The sequence below is a fragment of the Ruditapes philippinarum genome, unplaced genomic scaffold (genome assembly GCF_026571515.1).
Source record: "Ruditapes philippinarum isolate M1 unplaced genomic scaffold, ASM2657151v2 ctg1733_1_1_1_1, whole genome shotgun sequence".
NCBI lineage: Eukaryota > Metazoa > Mollusca > Bivalvia > Venerida > Veneridae > Ruditapes > Ruditapes philippinarum.
The window spans coordinates 20,061-44,084 of NW_026858847.1; the positions used below are offsets into that span (position 1 = coordinate 20,061).

At 32.9% G+C, this 24,024-nt stretch overlaps 1 protein-coding gene across 1 annotated transcript; it reads right to left on the reverse strand.

The window, feature by feature from the left end:
• Positions 1-227: 227 nt before the first annotated feature.
• LOC132754472 (membrane-associated guanylate kinase, WW and PDZ domain-containing protein 2-like) lies at positions 228-19,221 on the reverse strand. The gene is made up of 4 exons (XM_060745101.1): positions 18,642-19,221; positions 14,044-14,242; positions 2,368-2,466; positions 228-799 (listed from the first exon to the last, which is right to left on the reverse strand). The coding sequence occupies exons 1-4, from the start codon at positions 18,714-18,716 to the stop codon at positions 717-719; spliced, it is 456 nt and encodes a 151-aa protein (XP_060601084.1). The 5' UTR covers positions 18,717-19,221; the 3' UTR covers positions 228-716.
• Positions 19,222-24,024: the final 4,803 nt, after the last annotated feature.

Consider the following 24,024-nt stretch of genomic DNA (forward strand, 5'->3'; position numbering starts at 1 on the left):
GCGTTATAGATTGTTATACGTCTATTTTCAATGCTAAAAGATATATATATGATTTATGGCACTAGAAATATTCTTAGCAAAAACAAAGGTAGTATCTACGGTGGCATAAAAATAGTAAAATGGGGTAAATATATCACTTACAGTGGAATTGTCTTTTTCAAACATTTAATTAAGCGGTAGATATCTAAAACTTTTTTTTTATATTTCCACAAGAAACGTTACATCTTTCATATCCTTTCTTTAGTATTGTATAATATGAATGAACTTAATTATGAATAAAAAAAAAATTGATAAAAGCGAATTTCCAACATACATGCATGTGTAAAGTGCAATATAAAATAAGATGTAAGACTTATGGTATGATTCCGTTTTTGTTTTTTTTTCATTTACTGTATGGGACTTTTTAACTTGTTTAAAGTAACGATGGCAAAGAGGGTACATACGATACATTTCATTTTGCCTTTTTATTGTATCAGATATGTTATATACATGTATTTCAATAAGATGTCATAACATGTTTCCCATGATCTCATGATATTCTTTCGGAACACCACTAGAAGTGATTTAAATAAAGCCATGTCAGAAATGTTTCACAAAAACACACAGTTCCAGTCAAGTTAAGTAATTAATTAACAAATTCGATAATTTGCAAGGGTTGCTTATTCATTCGAAACCGGAAAATATTACTTTAGAGAACACTTCTATCAATATCTCCATTATATGTTGAATAGATTCACTGGTTTAAAATTTGACTTTTCATTCATATGTGGTAGAACCATATCATCTTTTGCAGCTGCATCTGAAAGATATTTTTACTGTAAAAAGACACTGCACAGCCAATAGGTTCTTTCTTATATAACATGGTAATTTATAAATAACATCATTTTAAATGACTTTTTAACTTTAACAGTTAATTGGATTGTTAACATTGTAAATATATGTTCATGTACCACTTGCAGAATAAACAGTTAATGAAGACGTTTTGGATGTTGTTTTTTTTGCCGTAGACCGTGTGATTTCACATTGACTTCCGGTAAAATTAACAGTAAAGAAATGAATATAGGCATAATTTTCACTGGTCATTTTAACACTAACAGTCTGTTCGATTTATCCTTTAGCACAGCATCTGTTAAAGGAAGAGTTGTTTCAGACTGAACGATTTCTCGATGGTTAGAAGAGTGTTGGAAGAGATACTAGTCAGAATAAATATAAAAACACAATATAATAATGCTATTTTCTATAGATGTTTCTAATAGCATTTCAATAAATATATAAAATGAAATTTGACAGATTGCTTTTTTGGTGGATGGTTTTTTTTCTAGTCATTATATTCTCTTCTACCGAGAGTCTGTTCGACCCGGGCTTAAGACGATTGAAACGAAAATTCTCCGTGGAATTACTGTATCTACCAAATGTTTTATTAATTCCTATTCAAATTTCATTTTTATCAAAATTAAATTACGTAAGTAAAATTGTTTAAATCTAAGATGACAATTATTGGAAAAAGTTAAGGTAGAAATTAACTGAAATGAAAATATTGAGGACAAAAAAAATGTTTTGTTTGCAGTTAGTGGTAGCTTATACACTTAACGAAACTTATAAGTACTCCGATTTCAAACTTGTAGGAAAACTCCGGTTTTCAAAATACATGTATTTGATTTTTATTACAATGGTGATCTCAGTTACTGATTTTCTGTTAAGTTTGAGTTATTGTAAAATGCATTTACTTTTATAAAATGATGATACTATGATTAAAGTTTATACAGTATCGACTTAGACTAGTTATAGTAATTCTAACACAATATAATAAAAAATTGGTCGGAGTACTTATAAGTTTCGTTAAGTGTACTATGCAAGTTAACAAGTTTGACTTCGGCCGAGTATCTTTTTAAAAATACTTCTTGTTACTAATTTAATTAAAAGCAGCGGTCAAATTGATGTTATTGCTCATATTCGGATTAATTATATCAGTAATAACTGTTATATCAATTCCTAATTGACATATGTTATTTCTACAACTAACAACTTATTGCTACTTTGACTGCACTTGTGTTGACGTCATTTTCATGTTTAGATCCCGTTTATAACATTACTTTAGTTTTTAATCAGGAAAAATAAAGAAAGAAGTATGCATATTTAATGAACATAAGCCAAGAACGAATTACTAAACAGACATCTGTTTGCCCTGTTCTTAAGACTTATATTATAGTCCATTTACAGGAGATTTATATTTTAATTATTCATACCAAACCGTAAAAGAACGAGCAAAATTTAATGGTTAAGGATTATTAATTGTATTTAAGTAGAACAACTCTCATGAAATATTAAAAACTACAACAACACACAAGCAACCAGTATGTAACTTACCTGGTTCAGTAATCTGCTGCTGTTGTTGTTTCGCTGACTGTGTACCCTCTTTGCTTTCTTTGTTTCTCCTGGTTAAAGTTAAATAATCCGAATGACAGCCTATAATAAAGTAAAAAAAATACAGAATGTACGCAATCGCCGTGTGTGTATGTTTTTTAAAATGTCATAGATATCAATGTGTTAAAGGGACTCCACGTTTTTGTGAAATGATGGAACTGAAAAAAAAATCCAGGTAAATGTACCATCTAATGTAGGTTTAGACCAATAATCTTTGTGCAAAAATTTCAGATCGTTCGCGCACTTCGTTATTCCAGAATAATTATTTAATTTGTAAAAATATGATCAAAAATGAAAAGCGTTTAAACGCTTTTCACACACAAATCGAGCTGAGAAAAGCATAAAAATACGATTTTCAATTTATTTCGAAGTACACTTCTTGACTATCTTTGCATAATTATATTTCAGTTTAAAGTGTCCGAGCTCATTTATGTACGATAATTCAAATTTTATGTTCTTATAATTTTGAACGTCAATGGAGTCGCTTTAATCGTTAACCATATGATGATCAGAACATGCTTTCTTACAACATTTGCAAAAGAATCACTTACAACAGATCTTTTTTTCCAAAATGGTATAAATGTAAGTAAAGAATCTTTTTGCCAAGGAGTCAAAGCTCTCTCTCTCTCTCTACATGGGAGTTATTAAACAATTTTGACCATCCGACATACCTCTAAACTAACACTTAAATAAATTTTGAGTCAAGTTTTCACGTTTATTTAATATTTCTCAGTATGTTTAAATAACCGCACGCTGACCTAGATATTTAATTTTACAGAACAAGACTTAGCATCCGCAGGTTCTTCCACCAAAACCAATAAATAAAAATACCGGGTTAGATAATATTCAAAAATCATTTGTATCTCTTAAATTTAAGAACCAAGAAAAGACTGGAACTGTAAATGTCAAGTTTCAGCAAATAAAGATTTTGCTTTACAAAAAAACAATTCGGGGTTCCAAAAAGGGGGAAAAAAGGGGACCTGAGTTGCCCTTGTCTTTAAGCTACGTCCTCACTTACATCCCCCGGGAGAGCCCCCCCAGAGCCCCCGGGAAAACGTCGGGGTGATCCAGGAAAAAGGGGGTTTCTTCCGTAACCCCGCCCGGGAACGTCCTGGGTGTCGGGTTTTATCCAGGGAAAATCCCCGGGATTTTGACCCCCGGTGGAAAAAAAATATTTTTCACCGGGGGGGTCCGGGAAAGAACCCCGGGAAAGGATTGCTTTGCCGGGGTTATCCTTAAATTTTTGGCCGGGGAAAGACCGGGGTTATACCCGGGAAAAACACCGAGTCCCGCCCGGGAAAAACCCGGGGAAAGACCGGGGTTTTGATATAGCCCGGTAGAGCACGGTTAGAGCCCCGATATTGCCGGAGAGCCCCCCCGGGAACTACCGGCAGAGCCCCGGGGATAAAGGCAGAGCTAACCCGGTTTTATCCCCGGTAAGCCCCGGGAAAAACCCGGATCAAATTTTAAAAAAAAATAAAGACAATTTGCGATGATTGGGACTTTTTTGTATTAAAAACCCCTTTCCCCTTTCCCTTCTTCCGTTTTGGTAAGGTTTTTCGAAAACTATGAAAATTTTTTTGGAAAAAATTTTTTTTTTGGTTTTTCCAAAACTTAATTTTTTTTATTTTCGGGGGGGTTTTCAATCCACCGGGGGTTCTCCGGGGCTCTGCCTGGATCGTTTCCCGGGGGTCTGCCGGGGGTCTGCCTGGAATTTGGGCCGGGGCTCTGCCTGGGGCAAACCGGGGGGTCTTCTGGCGTCATCCGGGGAAAGACCCGGGGGAAACACCGGGATGAACCAGCTTTTTACCTGGGCCCCTGCCCGGGTGATCCGGAGCACATCCCGGGTGGTTAGTAGGGAAACCTTAGTGCTGCGGGGTAAAATGTGACCCGCAGCAAAAATTTTATCCCCGGATGCCCCTAATTAGGGATTTTTTTGGGGGTGCCCGGGAGTAAGGGTGGGAGGCTTTTTTGTACATGGGAAAAGACGTCCCCTACAAAAAATTTTTGATGATATTACTTTATGCTAATACCCCGGGGGGGAAATTTCAGTCTATGATAAAAGATCTTTAAATCTTACACCCGGGTGCGGTACAGACCCGGGAAAATCCCATCTCAGGGTTTTAAATGTTTTTCAGCGGTAACGAGGCTTTGCCCAGTTTTTCCCCTAAAAAGTTACCTGAGAGGGTAGAAAATTTCCCGTCGTACCAACAGCCGGGTTTGAAAATTTTTTTTTTTTTTTGCTATAAACATGTCAATTATTTCGGGGAAAAGAAATTTTTGAAAAATAATATTCTTATTAACGCATTTTTTTTTTGTACCGGTTTAAAAAATTTTTCTCGGAAAAAGCGTCTTTAAAAACCTTTATTTTTTAAAAAGGGGGCCGTAAAGGTCTTTCGGCCCGGGTTGTTTCGGGGTGTGCCGTTTTTTCCCGGGGTTAAAAGGGAGAAAACCTGTTGGATGCAAAATTTTAAATATTGGGGGAGTTGGGTTAACAATCAACACCCACCCAAAAAATTTAAAAAACAATATTCGAATTTATGACTTTCAAATAACCCTTAAAAATTGAAGAAAAAAACCCCTTTGGTAAATTAGTTTATTTCGCAGTCAAAAAAATATTGCACCCGCAAAGCCGGGCTCGTGCCCTTAAAAAGCTGTTCACCACTTTAATAATATCGAGGGTTAAAAATTAAAAAAAAAGTAAAAATTAATTTACAGTTTTTGGGGACCTATTCTAAAATTTGGCTCTGAAAAATGGGGAATGCATGGGAAAGGCCGACATGAAATGTAAAATCTAAATTTTTCGTTTTGTTTTTGTCCGGTATTGGTTTGTGTATTTGTGTAAGCCCCCTTTATGGTCCCCCTTTTGTAAAACCTAGTTAAAAAAGGTTTTGTCCAAAAAACCCCCTGCTTGGGGTTTAAAATCTCTCTTCCCCTGCTTGTCCCGTAACTAAAGAGATAGCAGACATTACAAAAAAGGAAAAACAAATTTTAAAATTAAAATCAAGACACAATGACAAATTTTGAGAAAAGGGATATTTACTCAGGGTTTTCCCTTCTTTTATCAGAGATAAAATGTCAGACAAAATTTTTCCAAGAAAACAAAAATGACCATACAGACTAAACCCTTAAAATAAAAAATTTTTAAAGACATGTTTTTAGGGAAAAATTTTCTTTAAAAATTTAAAAAGGGAATTAAAGCTTCATTCAAACTGCTAGAGAAAACATTAAAATTTAAACAATGTAAAATTTTTTCTTAGAATGTTTTCCTTTTAAAATTTATTGTTTGAACTTTGGTTTAGAAAGGCCCTTTTTTGTGTTTTGTTCATGGAAAATGTTTTATTTAGGGATTTTTACTTATGAAATTTTTAAACCCACTTGTGTTATTCTTTTGGAAAAAGGCCCGGGTGTAATTATTTAGTGGCTATTGGGGCAGCCCAAAAAAATTTGCCACTAGCTGATAAAACCCCGCCTAAAATTCCCCCTGGGATTTTACCTCTATGTAGAATCAAATTAAAATAAATAGGGTTTTGTAAACCCGCGGCTGGGTTTACATTACACGTTGTGTATTATGTGTGAAACGCTCAACAAACCTTTCGGCACTTTATGACTTTTCCCCAGTTTTTTTAAAAATTTTTTGATTTATTTTTTGTGTGTATTTTTCGGCTATTTTTTTTAAATTTTCGCTTCGAATTTTTGGTTAAAAGGGTTGGGTTTCTTTTGGGTGTAAAAAATTAAAACCCTGAAATGAAAGGGGCCCTACTTAGACCTTCCCAAAGTCCTTAGTTTAGTTTCGCGATCTTTTTTTTTTTTTAAGATTTAACTTTAAAACTTCTTTTTTTTCATTTTAACCCCTTTGAAATTTGTGGAATTAGCAGCCTAAACAGGCCTGGCAGCCTAAAGAAACAAAAGGGGTTTGTAAAAAAAAATAAAAAAACCCTCAAATGAAACGGAAGTACATATTTTGAAAAAAATCCAGTCTTATTTAAAAAACCGCGTCTTTGATCTTTACTTTTTTAAAAAATTGAAAATTTTTTTTTAATTTTTTGGTTGGAAATTTTTGGTTTCCCTAAAAGCCCCCTTGCCCCAAGGGTTTAGTTTGGTGTAAAAATGAAAAAGTGGTATATTGCACATACTTTGACCCTTCCAAAGGGCTTATTTTAGGATCTGATTCTTTTTTTTTTAAAAAAATTTTTTTAAAATTTTTTTTTTTTAATTTTTAACCCATAAAATTTTCTCCCTAAAATACACGCAAAATATTGAAGGCAAATACGCTTTACGGATAGAAATTTTCCCGTATTTTTTAAAGTGAAAAATACGGTCCTTTTTGAATTTCCCCGGTTTTTTTTTGACGTTGGTTCCGATCTTAGTTTGTATCGTTGCATTTGGGGAAAAAAATTTTTGGGGGGCCTTTTAAAAAATTGTTTTCGTAGTTAAATTTTTTTTTAAAAATTTTATTTTTAAAATCGAAGGTATTAATAAAGGAAAAAGTATGTTGATGCTTTCTGAGATATGTATTTTTCTACTCGCATCGTTGGAAAATTATATCTCGCTCGACCTTCGGTTCCCCAAGATTCAATTTTCCACCGCGCTCGTAGCAAAATACAAAGCCTCAGAAAGCTACTACAACATAATATTCCGTATTTTTTTTTTTTTCATTTTGATGCTTCGAAATTTGTGAAGTTAGCAGTGATGCTTCGAAATTCGTGAATTTTAGCAGTGATGCTTCGAAATTTTAAGTACAGTGATGTTTAAATTTTTTAAGGTTTTTGATTTTTGGGGTTTAAAACTGATTTGTTGTCCTCTGAGTTTATGTAAAATTAAAAGGGGTTTTATTTCTTTTTTTTTAAATTTTTTTTTTCTTTTTTTCTTTGAAATGAAATTAAAAAAACGGGTTTTTGAAAAATCTTTTTTGTTAAAAAATCGCGATTCGTGCTTAAAATATGATAAAAAAAGACCAACAAGAAAAGGGCGGCGTTCAATAAAACGCAACCCCATATCCCCAGAAACAAAAACCCCAATGGCAAGGAGCCCAGGCGGCCCCCCAAAAAAAAAACGGAAGAGCGGACGGGTTTAAATCTTTAAAATGATAAAAAATTTTAAACTGATTGGAATTAAAAAAAATAAAAAAGGGCCCCAAAAGGGGAAGGGGAGGAGCGGGGGAGGGGGGGGGGGGGGGTAATAAAAAAAAAATGGGCCCGGGGGAAAGATATTACCGTAGACGGGGAAAACAAGGGACCAAAAAAAAGTGTCACCAAAACAGTATGAAAAACATAGACTACATCTGAGGAACACAGTGGGGCGCCGCCTTGGGAACGGTCAGCAGCATAATAATGAGGGGGGAGCAACCGTATTACCGGCGGCGTGATGGAGTCACTGCAGTGATGGGATTTAAAATTCCCGTTGTCGGTGGTTTAAAATTTGGGTTTGGGTTTTTTTCCCAAAATAGGGCCCCATTCATTGTTTAAAAAACTATTGCCCTTTAAATGGAGATCTGAAAGGTATTTGGATCGTTTTGTTTTGTTTTTGGGGAAAAAGGAAAACCCTTGGAAAACCCGCAAAAATGTCTTTTTTTCTGTTAAAATATCTCAATTTTTAAGTAAATGGCGGGATTTCCTGTTATAAATATAGCGTTCATCCATTGGGTCACGCAAGCCAAAATATCTACCCCGTGAGTCTTTTCTTGGAAAGTTTTACAGACGCTCAATCTTGTCCGGTCGAAGAAAAAATGCTTGCCGTTGTAGGAGATACATATTATAAATGCTGGCGTCGATGGCAGAAATACCATGAACGTGGCTAACATTCTGACACGAAATCAAGTTTCAATCTTTTATTCAATTCATCTTTTCTTTGCGTCCTTTTAGTCGGAATTGAGACGTTAAAATTCATTTCTAATATTTTCTCAAAAGATAAGAAAAGTTATTAGTGCATCGATAAAAGTTTTTAGCAAACATTGCAGTTACAAATACAAAAGTGATGATTTAGTACGACAAAATTTCACTATAATAGCAGACAATGAACATGAAAAACTTCAATTTTTCTATATTCATGCATTGTGTGTTTGATCTGTTCATATGAATTGAAAGGTCAAAAAAAGAGAAAAAGAATTAACAAATCAAAAAATTCTAGTTTTTTTTCCTTATAAATACAGGATTTTTTTTATTTTGTGTATGAAATAAAAGTTATCTTTATAATTGCCCAGGTTAAACAAAAAATGAAAAAAAATTTAAAAAAATAATTTTAATTGGCGTTTTAAGAAAATTTACCTTTTTTTTTCATAAAGCGTAAACTTATTACCCCCTGAAAAATAATGTTTGTGAAAATAAATATCCATTACAAAAATTTATTTGTGTAATATAAAATTGGCGTTATGTTTAAAAAAGGGAGTGCCGCAAAATTTAAACTACAGTATTTATGCATGTAACTGACAGACAAAAAGATCAAGCACACATGCATAAATATGAAAAATGAATTTTTTTCATGTTATTTCTCTATTTATGTAAAATTTGTGGTACTAAATCATAAATTTTTGTATTGTCTGATGTTGTTAATAAGCGTTTTTTTCGATAATGCGGTATGCATTAATGAAAAAAAATCAAAAAAATCTAACAAAACAGGCAATTTTTTCTTCAAAAAATTATATGTGAGGCCCATGTTTTCACATGGAAACGCACGTTTTTGGGTAATTTTCGTTTTTTTTCATCATTTTCTGTTAACCATTACCAGATTTTATACGCCTTTCTACGCCTTTTTCACCCCCCCCCCCCTTCCTTTTTTGCTTTTCAAATGGTGAAAAAAATGCCTTTTTAGGCCCACAACACTTGTTTTTGTTTAATAAATGTTGTTTAAAAAATTGACCACTTTTTCGGCGCCCCCCCCACCCCCATCCAAAAGATACATCAGGGGGGTTCGCCAGAAGGGGGATTGCCCCCCTTCTGTTTTTGGGGGGGGGGGTTTTGAAGGGGGGCTGAGTCCCCCTCATCGCCAAGAAAACTTTTGGACTTGTGGGAGGCTAAAAAATGGCCCCAGGTCGATCATAAGGTAACGTGTAACAAAGCTGAAAACCCTTTTATCTTCTCAATCCTTTTAGAAAATGGGCTCTTTTTAAACAAAATTTTTATTAAAAAAACAACGAAAATAGTGATTTTTGGTAATTTTTTAGATGTCCCTTTGCTATTGGAAATTCGACTAAAAGTTGTTACGGGAATGGTCCGTCAATTTGTGAGTTTGTTGTATTGAAGCGTTTTTTTATTTTTTTAGCAATTGAACTTGTAACGGGAGACCTTTAATGAAAAAAGCCCTTTTTTAAAATGCTCATGGGGAATGGGGTTTAAAAACTTTTTTTTTCTGAGAAAAAAATTAGAAATGATGTTTAACGTCTCAATTTTCCCACTAAAAAGGCGCAAAAAAAAGGAAGATAAAAAATTGAATTTTATTTTTTTGTCAAAATTAGCCCCGTTTTGGATTTCTGCCATCGCGGCGCATTTATAATATGTATCTGCTACAACGGGAGCTTTTTTCTTTGACCGGACAAAGAGGTCTGAAACTTTCAAAAAAAGACTCAGGGGTGATATTTGGCGCGTGACCCCCAAAGGTGAAGTCTATTCGAAAAGGAAGGCCTGATTTACTTAAAAATTTTAGATATTTTGAACAGAAAAAGACTTTTACTGATTTTTTTTAAGGGTTTTATTTTTAACCCGCTCAAAAAATCTTAAAAAAGGAAAAAAAGAGTCCAAAATTACCTTCAGTATCTCCAAAAGGGACAAAAGTTTTAAGCAATGAAAAGGGTCGTATTTTGTTATATAAATTAAACCAACCCAAATTTATAACCTACCCGTACCCATCGGTAATTTTCGAAAATTTTGCCTCACTGCGTGATTGCCTCACTGGCCGCGGTTAGGGGTGGGGGGTTTAAAGGTTAAAGGTGCACCAAAATCGCTTTGCCCCACCATTTCCTATAAACGAACAGTGTAAAAAAAAAATGAAACCCCCCCAAGTGAAAATTTTAAAGTTGTCTGGTTACAAAAAGGGTTAAAAAAGAAAAAACTAAAATGATATGAAAAAAAAAGTAAACCCAAAAGACCATAAAAAAGTACTCAATGTTTAAAAAAAAAAAAACTAGAAAAACACCCTACAAGGGGGCCCCACGAAGCAGGGAGAAGCAACATTTTAAAACAATTAGTCCCAAAAAGGGCTTTACGAAATATCCCATAGAGTCTCCCCCTTGGGCGTCAGTGCTAAAAAAAGGGGCGTAAAACTTTCCCAAATGTAAAAAGGGTTTAACACTAAAAAATGCAGTATGTCTTAAAATAGTAGGGTAAACCCCTTTTTAAAAAACGTTTAATATTTTTGTAAAAACAGCAGAAAAATTACCATTTGACCCCAAAAATCTTACGAAGTTTGTAAATTTCACACTCGCCCATAAAAAAACCAGGCTGGCTAATCCCTTGTCGCAGAAGAGTTTTTAAATCACTATTGAATTTAGAAATTAAATCAAAGTTACGATTGTAAAATTTAGTAAAATATTTCCGTACTTTATGATAGCGGTAGCCCTGTTTTAGAAGCTTGCTGGTAATAAAAATAAAAAACCTACTTTCACTTTTACAGTCAACTGTTTGATGACGTAAAATATGACGTCATTGTTTCAGTTTGTGCACGTGCACATGTTCAGCGGGTTCCCGGGCCGCAAACGCATAATAGGTCACGTGACACTCATAATCAGTCGAAATCATTGGCGATTTTGTTACTATATATAGTAACAAGTGTATTAATTCAGTAATAATGCGGAAGGCTTTTCGTCATCGACAGTTTAAATACATAAATTTTGTTAACATTTATTAACGTTTCGACCCACACCTTCATCATACTAACATTAACAACAGACGTGATATATGCCATCGTAAATCCCGTCATGGGCCTATATAACTAATACTAATTTCTATGTTGACATGTCTCATATGCATGTTTTACACCCCGTTTAACTTTTTGTGTCAAATGAACGATGCATTCAATTAATAAAATATATATAGTAAAACAAATGTTTATGAATAGGGAGATATGTTTGGACCTTAGAAAAAACAACGACACATCGAAAAATGCAACACGTTGAATTTCGATGTATAGACGTTCTACATTAAACATGTACGCACTCGACATGTGAATAGTTTTTAAACTGCCGTGGAACGTAATATTTAATTTAGAGTGGTCTAGAGCGGGTGTGGGTATTACCGAACACTTAAGGTGAAATAAGTAGTATTCGGTAATACACGCAGTAATCACGATTTTCAATTGACATTTGACGAATATGAGTTTTCCTTTACATTTACATGCAAGAAACACTTATCTACGCACATTATCTAAAGAGTTATGACATTTCATATATTAGACCTGACTGCTTTCTATTACCGACCATATGCGTGTAATACCGAACACACATGCGCTGTATTTCCGGAAACACTGCCAACTTTTAAAAAAAAAACGTTAATCTTCACCTGAAAAATAGATAAATTAAAAACAAATCATTCACTATTGATGTAAGCATTAATGTTTCGCAAGTTTCACTATTGAACAATGTATTACCAGAGGACATAGATAACATGTATATTACGTGTTCAAAATGTGTAAATATTAAATAATTTTTATTTAAACAATATTTTACTCAAAAGAGGTACTTGTCAGATACTCAGGTAATGTGAAATCTACGTAAATCTGTATCTTTTAACTCCTCCCTAAGGTAGTGTTTGAACTCAGAAAACAATCTTTTAATTCTTTTTAACCTTTTCTCGGGAAAACAATCGATCGATCTCTCTCTCTCTCTCTCTCTCCCTTTCTCTTTTCCAAGCTGAATGGTTGTACGAAAGAGTTCAGTTCAGGGTTGCGGCGAAAGTAACCCTCCAGCCAAGATCTGCTAGATTTGTTTTCACGAAAGCTGTTCAGGGACTTTCACCATAAAGTATTTTCCAAGTAGTTTCAAGTGTGTGCAAGCTCTAGTCTTGCGGCCTCCCATAGCCGATAATTGAGACATGATGTGCATGACCAATTCTACATACGTTCTATCCTCAGACTTTTAGTTAGAACTGGCCAACTTTATTGACCGGGACAGTATTGTGAGGGTGGACTATGGAATCCCATCCTTTTTTGATGCTTGGGTTTCAACAAACAGAGTTTAAACGATCTAATCAGCTACATGGTCAAGCATTTTAATTCTGCTTCAATTACGTTTCTCGTTTTTGCGGTTTTTCTCCCTGCTCAGTTCATTAAAAAAGAAATTGTCTATGTCTGTACTGATCATTTTTTCTTCTCTCTAGAGCTATTATTTGTTTATCTATTCATTTGTATTCTATTTTTATATTTACTTATTCATTTATTTATCTTTTCTATATATCTTTTTGATTGGATTGAATGAAAGCATTAATTAATTAATTAATTAATTACAATTTATTTATTTATTTATTATTAATCAATTGATTGATAATTGCTTAAAATTAATTTATTTTATTTATTTAGATGTATGAAATTATTTATTTTGTATTTTAGATAAATTTATAACGCTATAATAATGATAACTGTGTGCTTTTTAAATTTGTCTTTTGACGTCTTATCTGTGATATGCAGGCTTCATAACCTCTGATCCCCTTTCAAAATTCCATTTTATTTAGTTCCGCCCATTGTTTTCTCGTTTAGGCACACGCTTTATATTACTTGGGGACCATACGCCGCTTTTCATTTTGGAATGGGCACGGAAGTGTCACATTGAAGGTTCCATGATAACCGCCGTATGAAACACATCTGCGGATGTTTCTAAATTCAAAAATTTTACTATTTCATGTTTAAATGTTGAATTCTGCTTAAGCCGGTGCTAGGGGGCGTGGACGGTAACTTGCACTTTCCAGTACCGTCCATGAACAGGCTCAATCAAACCGAGCCTGCAACATTTTCAATTTTGTCGTGTTGGGCTTTCTTTAGGGATTCTGTATTTATCTATATTAATCAGTGTAAGCATAGCGTTCGGTAATACACACATGACAAAATTTAACTGCTTGTAATTCCGAACATGCAAATAACTCAGTAAATAAATATCTAAGTGACATATTGAGTTATTTTCCATATCACAGTACATGTATTAGTTTCACAAATAACAAAGAAACATGTGACTTATCAAAATCACGTGACCAGATTAACCTTATGACGTCAAGTAATCTAAAATTAAATATTTGTAACGGAGTACATTACTTGACAAGCGTAGTAGTATTTTAGTCTTGAAAATCTCTTGCTTTGTCAAGTTATCACGTTGGCAATATTACAGGATATGTCAGGAAAGGAAGTGACATCATGTTTCTGATGTCACTGCCTTAATAAGAAAGAACATTAAGAAGGTTATGGTGGAAAAAAAATTGTGTTCGGAAATACACGCACGTTCGGTAATACCCACACCCGCTCTATAACATTTGCGATATATCATCAATTAAATCAAGCTTATTTTCCAAAGCTTTCTATACACAGGGCTTTTATAAAGCCTTTTGTAAATGTCAGTTATATAGCATTGCAAGCAAAATCAAAAAATGGTAGTGAAGAAAACTGAACTTTGCCGAATACAACCTGCCTTCATAATCGGATTACCTTTATAAAAACTGTTTCTTCTCCTCACAGTCAAGGAAACATGACCGGACCTGCGCCCCGCACATCTTATTATGTGAGCCACTTGCTTGTGTGAAGCGTTAATTACGCATTCATTGTTGCAAAATATAATCTCATCGCCTGTTTGCAACCGACCATCTAGTGCAGCCGAACCTCCAGGCTCTATGAAGCCAACCGTGACCTAAGGGTAATAACCAAATTATTAGTCAAGTTCAGTCAAATAAACATATTTATTGTCCAACTTTATTTGTCATCAAATGGAAACGCATGTTCGTGAAGTTGACAGCCTAGCAGCCTGAAGTTGGCTGCCTATCAGCATGGCAGCCTAGCAGCCTAAAGAAAACTAAGAATAGTGCAAACATGAAAACAGTCGGAAATACATTAGTAGCACTTCTTAGACCAAGAAGTGCTGGTCTACAGACTACAAGACATTCAAAACATTCACGTCATGACTCACATGTTGATTTGTTGTACAGATATCTGTATTTGTTGGTGTTGTCCGAAGCAATCGCAATCAACACGAACAAATTCCAGAATAGAACGCAAACAGAAAGTATAAAACTTCCCAAACGGGAAACATTTAATGATGAATATTATGCTAGATGCCTGACCAGGAAACAGTGTTTCCAAAACGGGAAGCAGCTACTTCTTAGTAAAATCGTAAAACTTCACTCAAATTCACTTTCAGATTATTTTAATTGTAGACATTTTAAAAGAAATGACTCGATAGGATTTTAGATGTATCTTTACTGCACTTAAAATCTGATATTCATATTGAAGTGGGTTGAAAAACTATTATGCACAGGTCATTTTTCCTGAACTACGTAAAATAGGCCAATAAACTTCCTGATCGGGAAGGATTTTGACGCCGACGCTCGGGTGACTACTATAGCTCTACTTATTCTTATCGAATAGTCGAGCTAAAAACAATACAAAATGTCAATTAATATTTTTTAATTCGAATGTAGAAAAAGGTCTTAATTAATTTGTAACTCATTTTTTTCGGTAGACATAAAGTGAAAGTAGATAATGTTTTTGGAGAATATATATTTCGTAACCTCGTGACATTTAGTGTATACATGTGTAGATTCTAAATCATATAAGATATTAGGTACTGAATATCCGTTGTCCAACCAATCAAACTGTATTAATCATATCAGGTAACAATTATCCAACTCATTAAAAATGTTTTCCGAAAATATCGCCCCAAGGGTACAAGCGTCTTCGCGCGCAAAAAGACGTAAATCATGCGTCAAATTTACCCCCCCCATTCAAGGAACCGATTAATAAAGCGTACTGGTAGTGACGTAATAAAGTGAATATTAATGAGGCCAAATAATGTAGCTGTTCTACAGAAATCAGAAACATCCTCTCCGTCGAAGTTTCTAATTTCTGTTCTAGAATAGCACGGATGAACACTAACATAATAAATTATACTAATAATGATACAAATACAATGCAATAAGTATAATATAATGCATGTATAATATAATATAATAGTTGATGATCACAAGTGAAATATATTTCAATCTTAATACAAAACAAAATAAATTTTCTCTTTATTTCAAGCTTTTTCGACATTAAAATTTTTTTTAAGACAAGTAAAGTTTGACTGATTTTGCCGCGTAATGTCATATGTTCTTCTTCATGACATCATCGCAGTATGACGTCACAGTAACAATGTTGTAATATATATAGTTCTGTAGAAGTTTTCGTATTTTGCTACATTATTAACACGATGTCATGCTGATATTCATTTGCTACTTCTAAAGAATCAACTTTTACATACGACGGAATTTATTCCTCTCGATCGATGATTTCATTTAGATGTGAAATATTTTTTTTATTATATAGATCTAGATTCTATTTACAAATGAAATATTGAGAAATATTAATGAAATAAAATGCGTATTTTCATTTTCAGTATTTTCACTGTAAAAATTTATTTTTCACTGCAGTGAAACATATTTTCCGTATTTTCACTGGTGTCTTGCCGGACTACTTTCTTTTAAATTCTGCCAGTACACAACATTTAAGGGAAAGTCTTTCAAATTTTAATGTCAAAAAGAGAAAAATGTATATATATAATAAACAGAAAATTCAAGTTTTTTTTATAAAAACATGATTTATTTTCATCTTGTGGCATGAAAATTACCATATTTCACTCGTGGCTACCGCTACTCATGAAATATTTATTTTCATACCACTCGATGAAAATAAATTATGTATTTATAGACAAAACTTGAATATCCTCTATCATCCGCATGCTACAGTGAAAAATATATTTTATAACTTCACTGTGAAAATTATCAAAAATAATTTCACTTTCCAAAGTAAAGCATGTAATAAAATACAATAAAATACAATATGTTTCAGTATTGTAATAATAAAACAATAATCATGACAACATTTTGGCAACATGTGTACACTAAACCAAAATGGATGAGGATAGAATATAAGATACTATAATCTAAGTTACGCATTGTGACAATATCTGAGATGTGTGAAGTTAGCGGCCTAGCGGCTCAGCGGCCTGGCGGCGTGAAGTTGGCGGCCTAGAGGCCCAGCAGCCCGGCTTTTTAAATTAGAAAATTCTCAAAGTGATTTTTTTCTTTATATATAAACATTACACATTTTAAAATAACAAAGATTTGAGTTACGTGCGACACAAGTTAAAAATTGCAAATGTTTACTAAGTCAAGGGCAATAACTCTAAAAAAAAATAAATATATCCACATGAAAATACATAGAGTATATTCAAGTTTTTTCTATAAATACATGGTTTATTTTCATCGAGTGGTATGAAAATAAATATTTCATGAGTGGCGGTAGCCACGAGTGAAATATGGTAATTTTCATGCCACAATAAAACACTGGAAAGCATGAAATAAGGTAATATATCAGATGATTATATTCTGATAAACCACTAGTGAAATTTATAAAATATAATTTTCACTGTAGCCGGACTATATCTAAATGCGGATGAAAAGAAAATCATAACTAAATGGAATATCATTCAGAAATAAATGCCGTCATACGTAAATTTTGCTTCTTTTGGAAAAGAAAATCGATGTCACCATACATCATGTTAAAAATGTAACAAAATTGGAGAAAATTAACAGAACTATATTTCAAAATTGATAATGTGACGTCATGATATGATGACGTCACAAAGGAAAATGCGTTAGGCGGCAAAATCAGTAAAAAATAGTTTAAATCACTTAAAAAGCATGAAATAAAAAGAAACTTTATTTGTTTTACATATAAGATTGAAATATATTTCATTCATGAACACCAACTTTTATATTTTCACTCGTGGCTACGCAAAACATGCAAAACAAACAAATATCCTCTATATAGTAAAAACAAAACCACTCCATTTACATAATTATGGCTCCGTGGCGCAGTGGTAACGCGCAGGACTTACGGAAATGCCAGTGGTTCGCGCCATCCAAAAAGCATAGTTTTTAAACATAAAATTAACTAAACAGTAAGACAGTGTATTTAAGTTCGAGTATGCTCACCAGGCTATGCTCTAACCAATATGCAAAGTTTATCAATTCAACCATGATTAAATTACATATAGTAAAATATTACTATATATTGCAGTTTATATGGTAGCGCACTTATTTCCATGGTATCCTATTTATAATAATTCAATAACGCTTACAAAGATTATTTTGATTTTGACTAACTTGTATTTTCGATGTTAAACGAATCTAAGTTAATTTTAAAGTCTGAAAAAATGTAATCTTGCAAATATCACCAATAATATTATTATTATAATTATTATTATTATTATAATTATTATTATGTTATTATTATTATTATTATTATTATTATTATTATTATTATTATTATTATTATTATCAATTATACTCACCAGGCTATAGTCTAGCCCATGCTCAAACTTATAAATCGAACCATGAGTACATTATTGCTATAAATTGCGGTCTATGGGTATAATATAGAATATTGCCCTTACCAACGCAGACTCGTTATGAATTTTAAACTTTTGTAAATCATCATCATGCGCCACAAAAGAATAATGGCGAATATACCAAATTTCATTAAATCCGATCATTTGGCTTGATTTCATTTCATAAGCAAAGATAAATTGAATGTTAACATTTCCTTATAAGTTAATAACTAATCAATAGAAAATAATATGTTTGCTATAATATTAGGAACAATATAAAATTATTAATCAAAATAGGTGATAGACAAAACTACCAGGATGGCCCTCAGACTGGTTGTAAATTCATCAGAATTTTTTAGACGGGTACATCGTCTTTAAACAGTGTCAATACGAACACAAACTGAACAACTATATCTTAACAAAAACTGCGCCGACGTTTTTTGTTAACAGATGATAACGTTCTTAGTACTCAATTATAGACAAATGTAATATATTACATAATCTTGTACATCATATTTGCTTTTTACATGTAAACGTAAAATACAATGGTGCTTATGTACTATATATAGAATGTACAAATCCCAATGCGTCAAATACCATTCATTCATAAAAAAAACAACAAATAAACAAAAAAGTCAAGACAAACAATTTAAATGACTACCTGAGTACCGTCCTCGGAACCGCCAACTAGCCAGAATCCAAAACCTTGATCATTGCAATTTAATGAAACATTCATTTTACTAGTGTAGAAATATATTCTGTAAACAGAGAATGAGGCAGTATCAAATATGTGAAGCTTAACTATATTGTTTTATTAACACCGTTAACTCTCAACACGGTAATTTTACTATCTCTGAAACTTAGCTGCTTAAACTTATACATTCCTTGAACATGACACTAATAAAACTTAGACACTCTGCTTCAATAACGCTTACAAAGATTATTTTGATTTTAACTAACTTGTACTTTCGATGTTAAACGAAAAGTTAATTTTAAAGTCTAAAAAAATGTAATCTTGCAAATATCACCAACTGATAGGAACGGTTTCTATCTTAATTATATAATTTATTTATATTTCATTCTATCTATTACGTTCGTAATTATTAGCGTTCAGGTTTAAAAACGTGTTAATTGCCATGTTTAAAGATGATAACAGGACCAAAATCAAAGCACTGAATGTACTGAACGGGAGGCTATGACAGAATGTTTCAGACTTACAGTTTCTTTTTGCCTAAAATGTGCTGTAATTTCAATTATTACCAAAATGAGAAGATCTGTCCATTGCGCCATTTATCCTTACATTTATATGTATGGTTAATATGGTGGACTTATCATTTTGTTAATATTCCAGAACTTTTCATTGAGGTCTACATTCGGACTGTTAATCATGCACATTTTGAAGAACCTAAACTGCCAATATTAAATGACATACCAGCAAGTATGACGGCTATTTATTATAAGATCATCTGACGGTTCCTTATTGAAATATTCTAGGTCGGCATTGAATGATAATAAAAACTGCTAGTTATGCAACATTTTGGAAGCGAGAGGTATGGAGTTCAAATCCCAGTTAATGGAACTCATACCAAGGGTTTTTAAGCCAAATAAACATTGAATTGAATGAGTGTTGCAAATAGTCTTATAGCCAATTTACTTTAGTTATAACATTGGGAAAAGCATCGGTGACACTATACAAACAAATTGGTTTATAATCTCACAACCTGCACCTTTCTGACATTCTGAGACCCAAACAAATTCAGCGCCTTCTGTGCTTTGATTTTTACCGCCAATACTCAACCAACTTATGGTAGTTTATCGATAGAATCTATTTTTAAACCTCACTAGCTTGAAATATGTACTGCGGGAAATCTGTTGTTAACAGGGTTTGCGGTTATCCCTGTCGATCATGTTTGTCTTACCATTGAGAACATCACACCCCCCCCCCCCACACACACACACACAACACTGTTTCTGTGGTAAATTATTTTCAAGTGTTGTAAAATGAATACTAAACTCCTCTTATGCCGCCGATTATTTTCATTAATTTTATTACACATGGACTATCAAATTATGATTCGTTGCCCCAAAATTGAATAAACTTTCTTATTACACAATACGGGGTCATTCATTTGATTGAAGACTGATCCTTGGGTCTTTCTCTGAAATAATTATTTCCTTGTTCTGTTCTGGTAAGAAAACATATTTGACCGCATCTGTAAGACTGACACTGTTTGCTACTTGAGAATTTTGTTGTACCGCAGCACATTTTTATTTGTGTTTTCTAATCAATTCGAAACTAAAATCAGTTAAATGAGATCACCATCGGGTAGACGACTACTAGGTTCTTTGGTTATGTTTTTTACCCTACATATTTGAATGTTTCTATTGGGATTGAAATGAGTTTAGTTAACTAAACAACTGGTTGTTTAGATCCCTGACCTGTCAAATTATAATTATGAGATTAGTGTATATATTAAAACTTTCACTACAATATATTCCTAAACAAATGAGCACATGTTTAAATTTATTCTTATTCCATTAAAAGGTCAGAGTAGGGATATATCAATTGCCAGTCATATTTTTTAAAGATATTTCTATGTTAAAAGTTTGAATGATGAATTATGTGAGATGAACATATAAGTTTTTTTTTATATTTGCCGATGTAAAATGTATTCTTGAAATTGTGTAGGAGGGTCGCTACGGGTTTTGTAGTTAAATAGTGTGGTTTTTTTTCGGCGAAAATTGTTCAAGAATATGATGTTTTCAAACTATATGTTAATCACCATCAGTGAATTCTTAGTAAATGTATGCGAAATATTTACTAACAGCTATATGATATTGCGGTTTTGTGTGCGTTTTAGGGTGTACTAATAAGTTAGTTTTCATTAGTTATCACACAGGCATGATCCAAGAGACTGTTTATCATTATTTGTCTTTTTAAAAAAATAATATTTTAAGGACTATAAATGGTTTATAACAATAAAAATACATTCGTGATAGTGATCTTGCAATAATCACAACGGCAACGATCGCTGCGTAGTAATTGGAAAATTGTTTTCAAAAATAAAGACAATATTTTGCGAAATATTTAACTTAAACATTTTTTCAGTGCTTTACAATAATCCGTTTTGTTTATAATTTTCCCGATAAAAGTATAACGGTTGAAATATCAGAACTATTTATTTTCGATGCATGGTCGATTTATCGCCGCGGTAAACGTAAGTAGCGATTTTAAAATTTATAAAAAGTTTAATCCAAGCGTTTTTATACCGAGAATTATAAACTTTACAAATAACAAGTATAATTCACGATGATAAGTGAAGAGTCAGCATTAAAATATCACGTTACTATTTTTGTTGACCTGATTACCGCGCTGAACAAGTTTCTTACATGTCACATTTAGATAAGCTAAATAAAAGGCCTTTTTCAATATTTAATCAGGCACAATTTTTACTGAAATGTCTAATTAAGATAGCCCAAGATTTATACCTTTGTCTTTGCGATACTAGCATGTTTCTGTAAAATATGTGAATAAAAAAGCGGGAAAATGATGCAATTAGCTGAAAACAATGGAGTAAATGAAATTGAAATGTGTACATTCTTTTAAAATAATGGAAAATGTGAGAAAATATTTTTGAGCTGATAAATTGATGCATTTTTTTTATTTGATGGAAGTTATTCATTAAATGAATAAGATCATTTCAAATCCATTTTGACTACTTGAAAACTGATTTGTTTGTTTGTTGTTGTTGTTGTTTTTTTTGTTTTTTTTTTTTGTTTTTTGTTTTGCTCTCCTGTGTATCAGTGTATTGATCTGTTCCTCTGACCAAGATATTTTATACATTTACTTAAAATTTACAGATCATGAACACTGAATCAGTAACATAAAAGTCAGAAAATAATAATAAAAAAAAGGCTATCACACACCTTCGGGCACATGTTTTGTGTCAAACCGGTGTTATCAGTGTCTTGACAGACAAAAACTTGTAGAAAAATAGAACGTGTTCTAACTTTCTTGCAAGGAATATAATATATATAATTTAAAAAAAAATGTATAAAAGTAACAATTCTTTTGAATGTACATAACTGTATACTATTTGTGTCGGCAAAAAGGGCATTCTCAAAAAATCGTACATCACGCCAATTGAATGCACTACATATTATATTAAAGCTGGTATTTTTAACTTGATAATTTTATTTAATTTATATTCTGCTTATCAAATACATGTATTTAAAAATCACTAGAAAACAAGTTATGATACACGTATACACAAAAATTCGTTATAAACTGAATTATGATTTTAAGTATTTTTGACTATGCCACTTGGTAGTCATTATGGAGTATCAAATCAGTAAGGAATGGCCAATGAAGTACTAGGATGATCCATAAACCAAATTCGGATAATAAATATTTTAACAACTCACAAAAGTGACGTAATCTGATGTAATGATAATATGCACCCTTGTGGTTTATGATATCACTGCCAAGTGCCGCTTGTATATACTTATGCACTCAAACGAGCATAAATAATTTACATTCTTTAGAAATAATAAGCAACACAACACAGAGTTTAAAGAGGCTAGAGAGAGTATTTGTAAGCCGTCTCCACTAACCGTTTATTTTCCCAACCTCTGGATATAAAGCTACATATCAATTTTTGTAAAGACAAAGGTCCAAAAAAAAGCTTCCACATGACTTATAGTAATAGATTTTCTGAGAAAATTTATCTGTTAAAATATGCCAAATACTTCGTGTAAAAGTAAAGAAATATAAACTTTCTAATATGGTTTTTGAAAATGTTCGAAAAGTCGGGTTGCTGCGAGCGGGATACCCAACACTTTTTCAACGTGGGAAGGGAGGGGGGGGAGGGGGGTATTGTTGAAGGATGAATCCAGGCTCAAGACCAGCGGCTCCTTCTCGAACCTACCTGACGTAAAACCCAAATTTAGCGGTCTAAAATTTTATGTCATAATGGAAAAAAGGAAACGAATTTTGTAAATTATAAATAGGCAAAGACACAGATAATTTCTCCCTGAAATAAACTCATTTCATGTACATAATTATATGCAAACAGAATAATAAATTCACAGTTAATCAAAACAGAATTAATTGAATATGCCTCGTCGATTTTGAAAGTCCATGGATATTACGGGGAAGTCAAAGACCGGGCCCTCGAAGCGGGTTCGGGCTTTGGCTTGCCCGGCTATAGACTACTCGTGTATATCTAAAAGAAAATCAAATAAAAAAACAATTAAAAAATATATAGAATTCTATACCTATCAATGAAATTTTCAGTGTCAATTCTAGTCGGGCGCCGCCATTTACAATGTAACTCAATGATAATAGGCGGGGTATTCCGATAACGGAACAATTCTCAACTTTTCGGATAAATAATAAATGTCGAGTGTTCCAAGTGAAAACGGAAGCGGTGCATGTAATACTGAATGAAACCTTTAAAACGGAAAGAAAGGAATTTTAACGACTTCCCCGTGCATAGGTTTTGCCTAATTTCATATTATTTCACTGCGGATGATCACGTGATCATATTGTCTTAATAGTATTCTGCTTGAAAACACACATATACATCAGCGTAAAAGTATTTACAATACAGAAATAAGATACAAACATGTACATTATACAGAATTTATTTCACCAGCAAATATGCGGCCTAGTTTTACATATAAATACCATTTTACTTGTTGATTTTGGCTTGCAGCCACGGCTGCAAGCCATTTCATTTGGAAAATTTGTTCCGGTAAGGTGGTTTTCTGCTTACATTTGTAAGTGCATGATTGAACGGGAAACCAGCTGCAATCGTGCCAATCGCAACTTTTTGGCCTTTTCCGTCACTCTTCGGATTAATGATAATAGCCGATGTACTTCCGATTGCAATCGTGACAATTCGGGCGATTCCGTCATACTGCAGAATCAGACGAAGTAATATTACGGAAATCTAAGCTATTTTAGTTACTTCGGTAATCCCAGTTTGTTTATATAAATAGGATTCGTATTTTTACTTGTTTATTGATTTAAACCAACGAAA